The sequence below is a fragment of the Tetranychus urticae genome, chromosome 3 (genome assembly GCF_039701765.1).
Source record: "Tetranychus urticae isolate SD_2017Ah chromosome 3, NJAU_TeUrti_SD_1.0, whole genome shotgun sequence".
Taxonomy (NCBI): domain Eukaryota; kingdom Metazoa; phylum Arthropoda; class Arachnida; order Trombidiformes; family Tetranychidae; genus Tetranychus; species Tetranychus urticae.
Window position 1 is genome coordinate 186,692 of NC_142960.1, and position 17,124 is coordinate 203,815.

At 35.4% G+C, this 17,124-nt stretch overlaps 2 protein-coding genes across 2 annotated transcripts; one reads left to right on the plus strand and one right to left on the minus strand.

The window, feature by feature from the left end:
- Positions 1 to 585: 585 nt before the first annotated feature.
- On the minus strand, positions 586 to 2,419 carry LOC149093108 (uncharacterized). Its single transcript, XM_089268722.1, has 4 exons — positions 1,769 to 2,419; positions 1,661 to 1,664; positions 1,297 to 1,411; positions 586 to 619 (listed from the first exon to the last, which is right to left on the minus strand). Exons 1-4 carry the CDS (start codon positions 2,417 to 2,419, stop codon positions 586 to 588), a joined length of 804 nt encoding a protein of 267 aa, XP_089124848.1.
- Positions 2,420 to 12,143: 9,724 nt separating this feature from the next.
- LOC149093109 (uncharacterized) lies at positions 12,144 to 13,193 on the plus strand. The gene has a single exon (XM_089268723.1). It carries the CDS (start codon positions 12,144 to 12,146, stop codon positions 13,191 to 13,193), a length of 1,050 nt encoding a protein of 349 aa, XP_089124849.1.
- The last annotated feature ends 3,931 nt before the right edge of the window (positions 13,194 to 17,124 follow it).

Consider the following 17,124-nt stretch of genomic DNA (forward strand, 5'->3'; position numbering starts at 1 on the left):
TAATCATCGGTAGGCAAGGGCATCCGGGTCATCAAAACTGGCCAACGTCATTAAATTGCAATTGGAGTTTGTACTTTTGTAGGGGCATGAAAACTGAGTCCATACGTGCTAATAAAAAAATTCTCTGACTGATAGTTTTCGAGAAAATCGAGGTCAAAGTTGAAACTTTGGAGGCTATTTTCTCAGCTTCTATCGATTTTTTTTAAACCAAAACTCTTGACGTTAACTAAAATTGAATGGCCTATTCAAAAACAACATCAGTTATGTTCAGGCATCTCTTGTTACTTCAATACAGATCGCTATTCTAAACGGACAAACCTCCCGCTTCGGCCCTAGGTATAGAGAACCAGTTCAAACTCCTTTTTTAGACATAACTCATATCGGCCTACATCATCAAATGAACGATTTTTCGATTTCATCGATAGTTTCGCTGTTTTGAGAGAGTGGTCTCGCAACTTCCTAAGCTAATATCTATTGATCTAGACAACTTATCAACATGATCTTTTACCTTAATTCTTTTTCAAACATATCTAAAATTATACTAAAAACTCAAGGTCATTCAAGGTTATTTAGAAAAAACAGTTTTTATTGATGGGATAAACGGTTACTTGCTTTAAAAAATGTATTATAAAGCTTTTTTATGGATTAAAAATAGTGAAAATGGTGAATATGGTGATCTAGGATTGACTATGACAAATAATGTGTAAAAAGTAAGTAAATATCCAGTCATGTCAGTCCAGTTATGGGTCTCCAGAATATCCATAGGCAAAGACGGAAGATGGAAGCTTTTCTGTTTTCGTGCCCATCCTAAATACCAAACTAAGGTAGCTGTATGAGCACAGCATCCTACTGTTCTTGCGCCACTTTTGCACTGACAGTAGTGCAAAAGTTTTCGTGGATTTGTCTTGTCATAACACAGCAAAACAATGTATTTTGTTGCATTACTGTGCCGAGATTGTATTCTTGCCCTTATAAGTACAGGGTCATCCATATCAAATTGATCAGCTTTTTCTGCTAGTTGAGTGGGATCTCTCCGAACTTGAATCCGGAATCGGCCATCAGCAGAAGCATGTTCAAGATAATACCCTTCTACCATCTTTATTTGATATGGCCCAAGTGTAAGCATGAAAAGATCTTTTTCACTATATCTTGGAAAATCAGGAAGTGTTTCAGCGTCAATTGTTACCCATAATCTACTGTTTCATCTCTCGAAACCTTCAACTAGATCAATGAGTAGGTTTGGTTTACGCAACCGCAACAGCATTTCGTTGGCATTCTAGTGATTTCTGGCCAGTTTGAAAACGCTTACCGAACTTATTATGGATTGCACAGGTTATCCTGAAATCGGGATATGCGTAATCCAAAGTTGAATTAGGCCAGACTTTGTCAAAAGGACGAAGACCATTTTCGCCTAAAATTCTGAATTTTATGAGAATAATAATTCAAATGTATTTTTACGTGAAAAGGCCGAATCGTAAACTCATTTTTTTCTGCGATTAATAGTTTTCGAGAAAATGGCCTTCAAATCTGCACCACGAGCAAATGCTCGTTTGACCTATTTTCTCCTGGAGGCGAGATTTTAGGTCGGAACAAACTTCTACTTGAACTCTATCGTTTCTACAATATTTCAGTTATTTTTCTTTGATATCTAAAAAAGTACAAGTCTGATCGAAAATGATAAATGATGAAAGATAATGAATTTGATTTATGGAATCAGCGTATGAAAATACATTAGAAAATATTATTCAAAAAAATTTTAATCATAGGCAATTTTCCCTATTCTTTTGGTCTTCATCCTTCTGAACTTTGATTTTATTTTCCCATTAACATCTTCAACTATCCAACGAACTTTAGTTACCATCCTGGAGCGATTGGCTACTTGACAAGATAGTTGCTGATTGGGAGCGTTGAACTCTGGAGTTCGATATCGATACCCTTTATTTTGCAAAGTCTGTAAACATGATCTGAAACCACGATCTAGTATGAAGATGTCGCCTCTTGAAAAAAATTGAGAGAAATCTTCTGCACGAATTATATCCTCGAAAATCGAAGCATCATTACTTTTAGCAGCGTAAGGGCCTTTTACATCAAGAATATATCCATCCGGAGCTACTATCATCATCGGTTTGAATAAGTTCCTGTATTTATGCGGTGAGTATGATTCTCTCTGGTGAGAATGATGCAAACTTTTCTGGTGATAAATGTATGTACCATCAGATACACATATCATTTTATCTGTATCCTCATCTTCTACGTTGAAAAGAGTCTTAGATACAGTTGTTACATGTGATAATGCTGTAGCTCTATCGAGGTGATTAAAGCCAAGATTAAAAGGAACAAGATGCTCTTCTAAAGTTTCTCGTGCCAGGGTACAGTAGTTTCTTGCGGTGTTAAATGAACAAAGCAAAGAGTACGGCATAGCAAATGAAAGTGTTCATTGTGAGGGAAACTGTAGGGTCTTGATGTTGAAGGGTAGAGTTACCCAAGATAAATTATTTCATTTTGCTTTGGATCTAGATAAAGTATTCAAATACTTAAAGATCCTTACTTTTCATTTTGTAATTTTTCATTAATCCCTTTCTTTCTTTTGTTTGTAAAATTGTCAATGGAGACACAGTTTCCTTTCTTTCCTTTCTTCAATTGTCTTCCTTTTTTCTTAAGGTTTCAAAACCTTTCATTTCCTTCCGTTAACAGTAGTATATATTGAGACAATTTTGCCCTTTTGATTTATGTTCATTATCCTCAGTTCTTATGATTTAATTACTATTTAAATTACTTATTAATCAAGTTCTGATTACTCCTGGTATTGGAATACCAAGTCGGTTTAATCCTGTCCTGTTCTTGATTTAATAAAGTTTCCTAAAATTTCATAGTTCTAAGTTAAAGTATTCAAATACTTATTACTCAATGTGTTTCAACTATTAGTTTGCTTTAAAACGCGATAGTTCATTGTTTGTGCCAGTCTTGTTTGACCTTAATTAGCTATTTCTAGCTGTGTGGTAAAGTATTCAAATACTTATAATTTTGGTCTTGTTGGTCAGCTTAAGTAAGCTAAGCTTTAGTGCTGTTAATCTTTGTGTTGGACACACTTCTCAAGTCTTCTTACTTTGGTCAGATTGTGGTTAAGATTTTGGTAAATCTGTTGTTAGGATTGGAATCCTAAAAGTAAACTTAAACTTAAAACGAGTTGTAATTAATAGTTCGAGGTGATCCTAAAAGAACCTGAATTTCAGGATTTGAGAGTTGAATAATCTTCTGTTTTGGTGTTAATTGTTTGAATCTGAATTCAACTTTAATTTAATTTCAACAAATGAATAACTCTTCCTTTCAAATGGCGACCACGGCAGGATCGCCCACGTTTCCGGTTAATTACGATTACTGTTTTATGATAACTGAAGATGAAAATGATGGTGTTGGTGAAACTGTAACAATGACTCTGAAAGTCATGGACATTGAGACAATTAAGGTGTTTTTGAAAAAGTGGGGAATAAAGTTCATCACTAATGAACAAATTATAAAGAAAAAGTTCTTTGATGCAGTTCAAACTATCCTGTTATTAAATGGTGTACCGAATGCAACTCAAGAATTAATGGATTCAACTCCTGTTGGTGATGTTATCGAAGATATGCCTTCATGGCTTACTGAACTTCGTGAGAAAAACATTACTGAGTCTGATATTGGAGAGATAAAAGTCAAGGTCGGTCCTGATCTCCCTACAATGGTATTAAATACTGAAGCAATGATCGAAAAGTTAAAAGTTAGTTCACCAGCAAAGAGGTTAATGGTTAATATGATTTCGAAGTGGAGTCGAACTGAATTAAACCCTGTTACTGTGAAACCAAATTTCAATTTCAATGAACTAATGAGAGAATCGGAAGGTAATGATGGTGATGAAGTTTTTCAACAACCAACTACTTCCAATGTACAAAGAAATCTTAGATCTAATGATGAACATCGAGTTAGAATTGAGGATCGGAATCCTCCTAATGCTGATTTAAGTCAAAGTTATGCTGATGATTCAAGGCGTACTGGTAACGATAATCCAAGATTAAGTGTTGGCGCTGTATCGAGTGATCGTGTTAAGCCGAAGCTACCGAAATCACCCAATTTTACTGAAGGCATGGATGCCTGGGGTTGGCTTCAGACTATTAAACGTCAACTTAGTTTGGAACGATGTCATGATGCTGACAAATTATATGTATTGCAGAAGGCAATGGCATACGAGTTTCTACCAATCGCTAAGAAATTAGATGAAGAATCTCACTCAAGTACTAGTTACATTCAAGCTCTGGAACTAGCTTTAAGGAACCCTGCGTGCATTTCTCAGGCGACTTCGGAATTTCACAATTTCAAATGGTCTTTTGATATGCCTCCAATTGAGTTCATAAGAAAGTTGGAGCAAATGGTGTTAAAAGTAAAAGGAGAGCCTTCACCTACCGAATTCATTCAAGATATCTTAATCAGAGTTCCTGCTGAACTTAAAGATACATTGATTAGAACCAGATCAGTTAGTAACATTGATGATTTGACTGCTGCTATGGTAAATGAATATAATATTGAATTACGAAAGCGAGATGAAAAGACTAAAGAGTCTAAAGCAGTTAAAAGTGTACCCTTCTAACGAGATGATAAAGATCATGAAAAGAAGGATGAAAAAAGGAATCTGAATCCCTATGCAGTGAAGCAGCCTTTAAGGTGCTACAATTGTGGTCGTAATGGACATACGTCTAATGTTTGCAGACAACCACGTCGTTCAAAATCTGATTCAACAAATCAGTCGAAATCCAATGAGAAATTTACTCCAGCTAATTTGATGATGGCAAATGCGCCTACGTTTGGTCAAGGTGCGAGTACAAGTCAAAGTGCTCCGGTTGCTAAAGAGAGTAATAACTTCATTGATGAAGGCTTGAAACAAAGCAAAAAGGTTTACGCTAATGAGCAATTAGCAAGAGCGCCTGTCGCTGATGATATTATGTATATGGTTAACGAATCAGCTCGGAAAGTTGAAGAAGTTAAAGTTGAGTTGATTACTCGAATTGATGAATCAATCACAAACTTCCCTACAGTAAGATTAACTTTTCATTATCCTGATAAAAAGTTTATTAAAATTGGAGATGTATTGTTGGATACTGGTGCCTGTACGTCATGTATTGACTACACTTTGTCAAGGCAATTACAGGCGTTTATTTTGCGTTCAAATGTTACAGTACGAGGTATAATTGCAGATACCTATCAACCAGTGAAGGTGCCGCTTACGCTATTATCAAACATCCAAAAATGAAAACATCGAAAGTTATCAAGTTTCAAGTTATGAGAAACTTAGAACCAGTTATGGTATTAGGGAATCGCTTTGCTGATGTATTCTATGTTGGAATGCTTAATCATGGAGGAAGTTATCAAGTAAATGTTAAAGAAAGTCCTGAAAGTGAATGGCAGAATGCTGAACTATTATTTAGATTTTGTACTCCTGAAGAGTCTCTCAGATTGGTTGATAGACCAGAAGTACCATCAGTTAGTTCAGTTCAACAAAAGCAAAACTTTTTGGATTCTTTGGATTTACCATTTCCACCATGGGTTGAAGCAGATGAGGAACTGAGTCCTCCAGTAGTTAACCAAGAAGCAGCTAAACAAGAAGAAGTTCCACAAGAAGTTCAACAAGAAGAAGTTGAAACTAAAGCTTATATTAAGGAGTTAATAATGTATCGAGAGTTTGATAACATTATACCAGTTTACTTGAAAATGGAACAACCTGAATTAAGTTTAGCTGAACGTTTAATCAATCGTATGAATCCTGAACTGAGTTCAGACCGACGATTGGAATTGCTTGATGTACTGATGAATTACACAGAAGTATTCAGTCAGAATAAGGCAGATTTGGGTTTGGTGCCATGGGAAAAATGGCCAATCAAGATTGATATTGGTGACAATGTTGTACCTTATCAACGACCGTATCCTTGTACGATTGAGAAAAGAAAAGAGTATCAGAAGATCATTTCCGAACTGTTAAGGAATGATATTATCGAACCTAGCAAAGCTGAAGGAGGTTCGCCGGCGTTATTAATTGGTAAACCTGATGGATCTTTTCGATTACTAAACGATTTAAAAGCAGTGAATCGTTCAACGAAAGTTATTTTTCACCCAATGCCTCGAGTTGATGATTGCTTGGAAGCAATCCGTGGAGCAAGTTATTTCAATATGTTTGATTTATATCAAGGATATTTCCAGATTGAAATTCCTCCAAGTGAAAGAGGAAAAACTGTTTTTATGACTCCTGATGGGAAATATCAATATAAAAGACTTCCGATGGGTCTTGCTTGCGCTCCTTTTGAATTTCAAAGATTGATGAACACAGTCTTGGATGGTCTTAACTATACTGAATGTTATGGCTACTTTGATGATATTCCTGTTATTGGTAAATCTTGGAATGAGTTATTGGTTAATACTCAATTAGTTTTCGAAAGGTTAAGAGATTGGAATCTCAAGATCAAAACTGACAAATGCAAATTCGGAGTAACTGAATTACTCTTACTTGGACACTTAGTTAATGGAGAAGGAATTCGTCCAGATCCTAACAAAGTTACTGCATTGAAAAGATTACCTTATCCAAACTCTGTGCGACAATTACAATCAAGAAAGTTCAAAATGTTAAAACAAGACCATGAAGCCCTTGATAACTTAAAAGCATCTTTGATTGAAACAACTTTACTTGTTCATTTCAATCCCGAATTAAGGAAAAAGTTATCAGTTGATGCAAGTGATATTGCTGTTGGTGGTATGCTATTACAAGAAGATGCTAATCAAGCTCTACCAGAAGGATTGGAATCCTCAAGAGACTTGCCGATTGAAAAGGTTAAACACTGGAAACCATTATATTTCTTCTCTCAGAAATTAGCTAAACATCAAGAAAGTTATTCAGTATCAGAAAAAGAATGCTTAGCTGTTTTAATTGCGATCAAGAAGTTTAGACACTACCTTGACGGTGATGAATTCCTAGTTGAAACGGATCATCATGCCCTTTGTCAATTACCGAAATTGAAGTTTAAGAATCAAAGGATGGAGAGATGGACAATTATTTTATCGAGTTATAAGTTTAAAGTAGTTTACACTAAAGGTGAAACTCATGGTCCAGATTGTTTAAGTCGTTATCAAAACGAGTGGGAACATAGAAAGTTATTGGATCCCGAAGCTGATCACACGGAAAATTTATTTTTGATTGATTTGAAGTCATTGGATAATGATAAAGTTACTGAACAATTAAATGAATCTGAAATTCATAATGTTAAAACGTGTGAAGCAACTATACAAAGAAGTTTTAACAACATCTATCATTATCAAACTAATGACAATTGGAAAGTTGATCTAGTGAATGAACAAAAAAGTGATGAAAAGATCAACAAAATCATTGAAGAGTTAACAACTAATCCTGAATCAACGTTGCATGAACAATTTGTGTTTCTGAACAATTTACTTTTCCATAAACCAACGGTTGGACATGATGTTAATCGTGTAGTGATCAACGAAAAAGTAATGGAAAAGTTGTTCGAGGATGAACACAGTTCTCCTCTTGGTGGACACTTCGGTGTTGAAAAGACTTACTTGCAACTATCGAGAAGATTTTGGATGAATTTCTTGTGTGAAAAAGTTAAAGATTTGTGCTCAAATTGTGTTATTTGTTATTTAAGTAAAGCTAATAATTGCACTTATGCTGAACCAGCATTGAAACCTATTCCGTGTTCTGTTTTGGATCGTTTAGAGATGGACGCTCAAGGTCCTATCACCTTTAAAAATGGTCCTAAGAAAGTTATTTTGGTATTAATTGATACGCTAACTAGATTCGTTCATGCAAAGTTATTTGCAAATCAAAACTCTGATAATGTGATAAAATTTCTTGACGAGTATTTTAGTTTGTTTGGATTCCCATCCATTATACAAACCGACAGAGGTCGAAATTTTTTATCCGGAGATGTTGAACAACATTTGAAATCAATTGGAATTGTTCATGAAGTTTCAAACAGTTACCATCCGCAATCGCAAGGAACTGTTGAACGTGTCAATCGAACAATTGCTGAGAGATTAAGGACAAGTATTATTGACAAAGTTAATATTGATTTAAAACAATCATTAGAAGATGCAGTTATGGCTATAAATGCATCAGTCCACAAAGTTCATCGTTTCTCTCCTTATTTTTTGGTCTTTGGTAGACATCGCAAGAAACCAGTTGACCTACAATTAGAGTTAAGTGTGCATAACGAACCCTCAATTGAACATTGCAGAAAGTTAGCAAGAGAAAGGCTTTTAAAGCAACAATTATATTACCAAAGTAGATTGAAATCTACAACCAAAAGAAACCCTTTTAAAGTTGGAGATTTATGTTTCATAAAGAATAGTGCACATTCAGTTGGAACCACAAAAAAGTTGGTAAACAAGTTTTTTGGCCCATACATTGTTCTTGGGGTTAGATATGGTTCTGCTTTACTTCTTAATCCTTCAAACAAGGAAAGGTTTACTGCAAATTTGGAATTAACTAAGCCTTTCGTAGGTAACATACCTGAGCACTTAACTGAGTTAAGAAATGAAATTATTAATGCTGCTAATGAAGCCTCTTCAAATGATGAAAACGCTATCGAAGATAATGAAGCTACATCTTCAACTAATCAATCAATTGTTCAACAAGATTCGAGTTATGAGGACTTGAATCCTCCAGAAAATCAAGTTAATGCTGATAATGATAACTTTGATTGTGCAGATATAAGTTTAAATGTTAATCAAAATGATAATTCAAGTGCAACTTCAAGTGAATCAGAAGCCGAAACTATTGCTGCAGATGAATGGATACTTGATTTCGATCAAGTTAATCAATTTAAAACTAAGAAAAAGAAGCGAAAAGTTTATCAAACTGCAAATAGAGAAATAATGAAAAATGTTGTTATTTCAGATAACAATATTGACCAAGATAGACCAACAACGAGAGCGAGAAAAATCCATTCAGTTAACTTAGTTAACTTCAAGTACTTAAAAGATGAAAGTTTTAAAATTAGCGCAAAACCGCACTTAGCTTTTAATCGCGCCACAATCAGTAATTCACCATTACTGTTACAAAGGGCGAAAGAAAAAGTAACTTTTTCACTTCCATCTTTGCCTCCATTGTCTTTGTGTGACAACTTGGTCAACCTGCTTTACATTGATTTGAATCAATTTCAATCTTCTTCTGATTTCAATTTAATTCTTGATTTTATTGTGTTTAATTCTGAATTCAAATTCAGTTCAAAGTTTCAACCTTTTTCATTGTGTTCTGAAAATTCCAGTCATTTAATTGAATTAATTGTTAATTATCGGAGCGTAGCAAAGCGAAGCGAAGATTTTAACTCGCACTACCGTAAACTCAAATCCACTTTCAACTTTTTTGTCCTCAAAAAATCTCGACAACCGCTAGACTAAATATCATCAAACTTCATAGTGGGCCATAATAGATCATTTGAAAGAACTGAAGTGAAAACCAAGGTCATCGGAGGTCATTTTTCGGGATTTTGACCTTTGACCTTTAGAGGTCATTTGAAGGTCATTTTCAAATTAACTACTATTTTTGATCACTATCGTGCAGAGACATTATTATATCACTGATTATAGTCGATATATGGCCTTAAAACGAAGATAACTCATGCAAAGTCAAATTGCCGTTTCCACAATAGCTCATGTATGAGATCACTGAAGAACTTGATATTTGTTATGCGCACATGGATAATCATCATAAAGAGCTGAGAAAAAAATTGAGGTTATTTGAATTCATTTTTCGCGATTTTGACCTTTGACCTTATGTGGTCATTTCAATGTACAAATTTTTTAAACGAAACTTGAGCATCTTTCTGATGCAGATAAATCATGATATCGCCAAATTTAGAATTCATATGGTCAAAACACGAAATTGCGTTCGCAACTGATGTATACAACAACTAACTTCAGATACGCGCAGTCCCTGTTTGAAAGTGCGCGAGAAGAAACATAAAAGCCCAAGCATTTCCGAAATTTTCCTCATTTTCAATTCTATGTTTCAACTTTAAATACCATTTTGGGTGCTTTAAACAACTCATAAACAACTGATTTCACCATAGAAACAACAATAAAAGTGTTTTAAAAGTGTTCAAAAACTTGGTTCAAAATACCCAGTCCATACTTGGAGTATTTCCAAAATTTCATCATATTTTTTCCATCTTTGTTTCAACTTTAAATACCATTTCGGGTGCTTTGAACAACTTATAAACAACTGATTTCACCATAGAAACAACAATAAAAGTGTTTTAAAAGTGTTCAGAAACTTGGTTCAAAATACCCAGTCCATACTTGGAGTATTTCCAAAATTTCATCATATTTTTTCCATCTTTGTTTCAACTTTAAATACCATTTCGGGTGCTTTGAACAACTTATAAACAACTGATTTCACCATAGAAACAACAATAAAAGTGTTTTAAAAGTGTTCAGAAACTTGGTTCAAAATACCCAGTCCATACTTGGAGTATTTCCAAAATTTCATCATATTTTTTCCATCTTTGTTTCAACTTTAAATACCATTTCGGGTGCTTTAAACAACTCATATTGAACTGATTTCACCATAGAAACAACAATAAAAGTGTTTTAAAAGTGTTCAAAAACTTGGTTCAAAATACCCAGTCCATACTTAGAGTATTTCCAAAATTTCATCATATTTTTTACTGCGTTTCTCCAAAACTTTCATAGCCGTAAGTAATTTTTTTTAGTCCCAATCCCGTTGTCTTTTTTTTTCGTTATTTGCCTTACGCCGAAAGTAAAGAGATCAAGCGCACGACCGTGCACCCCAGGCTCGCCACGATCTCCGCCAGAGTTTTTCTGGTAAGTAGGATGTAATGTTTTAGTCATGAATTTCATGTACTGACGGGCATTACACAGAGGCTGAAGATGAAATCTTTCAATCTGTAAGGAGATATTTGTTGACATGGTTCCATTAGGTTTCATTATTCAAAATCAATGATGTACATTAATACCTATTTGACCTACCTACTTATTTTTACACTGAGGATGTCAAAGGGGACTCTTATCGAGCGTCTGAAAGACAGAGTTTTTGCGCGAGGACCTCGAACCGTAGATGACCTCAAAGAGTTCATCTACGAAGAGTTCCATGAGATTGATCAGGAAGAAATAGGGAAGGCTTGTGCTTCAGTTGCTGTTAGTTGTGCAGCCTGTGTGGCTTTGGAAGGAAGGCAACTGAAGATGCACAAGGATTACAGTTAAATAGCTGTACTCGGTAGGCAAAGGCATCCGGGTTATCAAAACTGCCCAAAGGCCATTAAATTGCAACTTCACCTCCACGTGGTAATGACTGGGTAACTCCAACGAAGCTCTGCAATATTCATGAAAAATTAATTCTGAAACGTTTATTAATTGAAATGACAATAACTAACAAAGCGCTTATTGGAAAATGATGAGACTTGACCAGTACGATTATTTGACCTTGAAAATTATGATTCGACCTTAGTTTGACCTCTAACATTGTAAGGGACGATTTCCGAAAAATGACCTTGAATGACCTTGACCTTGAAATATGGCAAATAAGTATTCGCGAAATTAGCATAAAACTTTTTTCGAGTCTCTGGCCCAATCACAGGTCGAGAAATAAGCGTTTAACATCGGTAAAGATAGCTGAAATGCCCTGTATACTTCATATTCCTTGGCGCGATAGCATTAATTCATTGATAGCAGACTTTCGTTTCTCCGTTTTCCCTTGGTCAGATGCATTCGATCATATGCAGCAGGATATTCAACAGCATTCTCAACTGAGTTTAGATAATTTAGAATCATCATTTGAAGATGACCCTACTTTAGATCATTTTCATGTACATATCTATCCAGATATGGCTCTATCGCGAACAGGGAATGTCGATGATTCAAAAGACCCTATTGGTAAACGTCTCATCGATATTGCTCATGATTGGGAGTCCAATTCTGTTTCTGTTGATGAGAAACTTGTATTGATGAATTGGTTATCAAATCAGAAACAAAATTACATAACTCCAACGGTTCAAAGAAGTAGCATTACTTTCAACCTATAAGAAGATCAACAAAGAGTTATGAACACTGCGCGACAGCAAGTATCTGAGTTGCGTTCAGGCAGAATGGTTACATTGAAACGAATCATGGTTCAGGGTAAGGCAGGTTCCGGTAAAAGTTACCAGATATCTGCTATAACTGAAGAATTTCGGAGATGTTTTGGAGCCGAATCTGTTGAACTATTAGCACCTACAGGGGCAGCAGCCATAAATATTAACGGCATGACCATACATTCTTTTTTGCGAATAGCTCCCAATCATTTTTCAGAATTGAGATCAGAACGATTGAGAAACTTTCAACTGCGTATGTCCAAAGTAAAAGTTATTATTATTGATGAGATGTCTATGATTGGACTTAGACTACTCAATAAAATTTCAATCAGATTGCAAGAAGCTAAAGGTGAATGTAGTGAGCCTTTTGGAGGCTTTATCGTTTATTTTTTTGGTGACATGCAACAACTACCTCCTGTCAGAAACACCGCATTCTATTGTAACTCTAGCGACCCGCAAGTAAATCAGGGAAAAATCTTATTAGAAAGTATTCAAATGCATATTGAATTAGTAACAAACCACCGTCAGTCTGGTTTAGAACAGCGGCAGTTTCGCGAAATTTTAGATGCGCTCGAAGTTGGAGAAGTAAACTCAGATCAGTTTGAATTACTTAATGCTGGGCGGAAAGGTGTCCTTTCTCAAGATGAAATTATGTCCTTTAGAAATGCTTTGAGATTGCTTCCCACGAACGAGATGGCAGATAGTTACAACGAAAATGTTTTGCGCAAATCAGGGTTACCAATTGCATTCATACCGTCTGATAATAGCAGCAAAAAAATTGCTAAACTGAGTTTCAGCAAAGCGCAGTGTCCTGAGAAAGTTTTGACATTGTCTGTGGGTACACGTATGATGCTTAGGTGTAATTTGTGGATAGAAGTAGGATTAGTAAATGGCTCTCTAGGAACAGTTAAGGAAATAATCTATGAAACAGATACGCGGCCTCCCCAGATGCCTGTTGCTCTATTGATATCATTCGATAATTATTCTGGTCCACATTATCAAGATAATGCTGTACCTATAACTCCTGTTATTAGGCATTGGAAATCTGAAAAAGGCAGGCATTAGAGAAAACAGTTTCCTCTTACGGTGGCTTACGCAGTTACAATACATAAAGCACAAGGACTCACGCTTGATAAAGCTGTGATCAACATAGGAGAACAAGAAAAGTCACTTGGAATATCCTATGTAGCGATGAGCAGAGTCAGAAGTCTGGATGGTCTCATGATTGATCAAATTCTCACCAAAGAAAGATTTGATAGAATAAGAAAAAAATCTGAATTAAAATCAAGAAAAGATTTTCTAAGAAGACACTTGAATTAATTGTATTCACGTAAACAAATCCAATGTATTTGAAGTTAATAAAATATTGCTTTGATTTTAATTGATTTTGTTGTAATTATTATGGATAAACAAATTCCGCGTTCTCCTCTATGCGCGAGCAATTTCCATGCACGCTCCGATATTGACGATCGATCGTCTGACCTAGTTTAATTCAATTTGAATTTTCAACGTTGTCTTTAAGTAGACCTGTGAGCTCATCATTAAGCTTTCTTAAGCTAAATTTCCAGCCTTTTGTGAATTGGAATTCACCTTTAATTGACTTTCTGGAAAATTTGATTAACTTTTGTGAACAATTTGGAATTGAAATTCTGTGTTTAAGTGAAATCATGTCTGCTTATTATGATGAGAAATCTGAATCTAATGATTCAATGAGTTCTTTCCAATCAGTGGCTAGTTCAACAACATTTGGATTAAATTTAATGGAAAGATTAGCAGAAATCGATGCTACTCCTAAAGTTCCTGAACCTGAACATCCAGTTGTTGACTTGGAAAGTGAACCAAAATTGATTCCAAAGTTTGATGAAGAAACAATTGAAACTGAGCCTGATGAAGAATTTCCATCTGCAAGTGCTAAAAATTATGTTAGTAATCAAAGTGTTGAACTTAAACAAGTTAAGTTTTCTGTCGAAGCTAAATCTACTGGACTTAGTTCAAGAGCTTCGAGTGTTTCTTCTAAATCGTCTGATGGTGTTAAGATCACAAACGATCAATCTCAAGTAAAAGAGAAGAAGATAAATGTCCGATGGCCAACATTTAGTTATCCTGATCGAGTTAATAAGGAAAAGTTTTGGGAACGTAATCAGAGAGAGAAGTTTAACCGAATGCATATTCCTAATCCTTTACCACATCGAACTGAGTTCGGTTTAAAGCGATTTGAAAGACCGCAGCCAGTTGATTTTGATCTAAATTAAGTGGACCGAAGTCCATATCCTCCTCCAGATTAGAACCAAGGTAGACGAAATTGTCAATTTCCTGCTCCAGCTCCTCCACCAGAATCGAGTTAGCCTACTCATATGCAGTATGAATTTTTGGAAAAGGCTAAAGAATCGGTAGTTCATGATATTGAACAAGCAGAAGCTGATAAATCATGGTTTGGATTGTTCATCAAGGAAAAGTTACAATTCAATGTTCTTGATACTGACTTATCTAACGTAAAATTTGATAGTCTTAGGAAAGGCTTGCCTGCTTCTCATGTTGTTCACCCTGATTTGATTCGTTTGAGAGACTTAGTCACTTGCAATCTATGTGAACCAATTGCCTTAAATCCAAAAGTTTGTTCAAGCTGTTCGAAAACTTATTGCTTTGGATGCATACGCTGGTTACAGAGTTTACCTCAAGATTTGGACTTGCCTAAAATTGATTCACTCGATTCGTTTATGTGCATGCATCAGAGATGTGTTGTTGCAGTTGAAAAGAATGGTTATCCCAAGTATACCGAGATCGATAATCTCGACGTCAAAAAGTTTTTTGAAGATTCAATTTACAAATGCCATCGAAAATTTTGCACTTCTCAACTCATTCATTGTAACCTTTTACATCATCTGAAAACTTGTAGACTTGGCCCTGTTGACTTTCAGTTTGATAAGTCATTACAAATTGGTTCATTTGTCTCTGGTCCAGTGCGAGATGAACTTAATCGTAAACCTAATAGAATCACTTCGCTTTTGCCTGCACATTTGAAGAAGCAACAAGCTGTCTTAACTCATGAGCAAGATTGGGCTCAAAGAGCACAAATTTGGGGATTTCTAATAAAATATTATAAAGTTGGAGGTATCACACCTGAACAAATGAGAGCTCAAGCAAATTTTGGCAGTAGTTATTGGAATAACTTAGCACGCCAACGAGATCTCACTGCACCAATATGCGAAAAAGAAGAGTTTGCTCTTAAATTAGGTTTTCCGAGCTGTTCAAAGGTACCGATACCTGATGTTCCTCGAAGATGGCCAACCACAACTTGCAGCACTGTTCCTCATTATTTGTTGAAAGAATCAGTCAATTGGAGAAGATGGTTTCAATATCTTGACAATGATAATGCTTCTTCAATTTCATCTACTTCATCTATGGTTTTATATGCATTGGACATTGAGGACCCGCAATCACCTTTTGTCCATATCAATCCTTTCGAGCGACTCGCTCCTGCTGAAGATGAACAAGCTAAAGATTTGTTAATCGAAAGTTTTCCTTCCTGTTTCAATTACACTGGCCTTTACGAGAAACCTAAAGTTACTGCAAAGGAATCAACTTTACAATCTGTTGAAAGAAGAAGACGAAAACTTGCACAAGCCTTTGAGAATCGCCCTAAAGCTAATATTCCAGCATTGTTAGAAGAGCAAATATAAGTGTTAAATGAATTATCATCAACTTGCCAAGATAAACATTTAACTTTCTCACTGAATATGTTTTGCTGTGGAATTAATGAATGGGGAAAAATCAAACCTCGACCTGTTTGGGTTGCAATCGTTGATGGCAACATGGAAGTTGTCTATGAAACTTTTGTCAGATATCGAGACTCTGAACATGTTGATACTCAGTTTCATGGTTTGACTTTAGCTGATATTAAGTACGCTAGAAATCTGAACACAGTTCGTGACCAAGTTACGAAATTTCTTATTTGTGCTATGGCTTGATTAATCATTTAATCAATTTAGGATTAACAAGACAGGAGATAAATTTGCTCAACTACAAATTTAGAGATGTAAATAATTATTTTTCACCTTACCGAGAGCATCCTATGAACCTTCACGTTATTTCATTTTTATGGTTCACTGGCTACGTTTTACCGGCTGAAGCACATTCACCAGTAGTGGAAGCAATCACAGCCATGAGATTATATTTGCTTCAATGGTCTGAAATTGAGAAATGCGCTAATCTTCACGAAGGAATTCATAATGAGAATATGGCATCGACTTGGGGTAACCGAATTACTGCTGCCCTTCTCTACGATTTTTGCGAAGGAATCAAACAAGGTGTTTGTAAATGGCCAATTGAATGGCAAAGAAATCCTCGAAGAATCAAAGTTCCTGAATTCAATGACAATTGTGTCTTACCGTCGAAGTCAAGAATGGGATGAAATGTCTAGACCTGATGTTCGAGGAGCTCAAAGAGGAAAAGAGTCTATGCCTACACCTCAATCGCGATCGAGACAACTTCAAGAATTGTTAAGAGGAAAACGATCCGCATCTTCAACATCATCTTCATCCTCATCACCTAAAAATCTGAAGCCAATGGAAAAGCCAGGTGCATCTCAAAGCTCTCAAAGTTTGCAAAATGAATCTGAAATTGATTCTGAAGAACCTTATCCTACATCAAAATGAATCTGAATTCATCTTAGGTGTCTTTGATCAAAGGGTGCGGATATGAAGGGTAGAGTTACCCAAGATAAATTATTTCATTTTGCTTTGGATCTAGATAAAGTATTCAAATACTTAAAGATCCTTACTTTTCATTTTGTAATTTTTCATTAATCCCTTTCTTTCTTTTGTTTGTAAAATTGTCAATGGAGACACAGTTTCCTTTCTTTCCTTTCTTCAATTGTCTTCCTTTTTTCTTAAGGTTTCAAAACCTTTCATTTCCTTCCGTTAACAGTAGTATATATTGAGACAATTTTGCCCTTTTGATTTATGTTCATTATCCTCAGTTCTTATGATTTAATTAC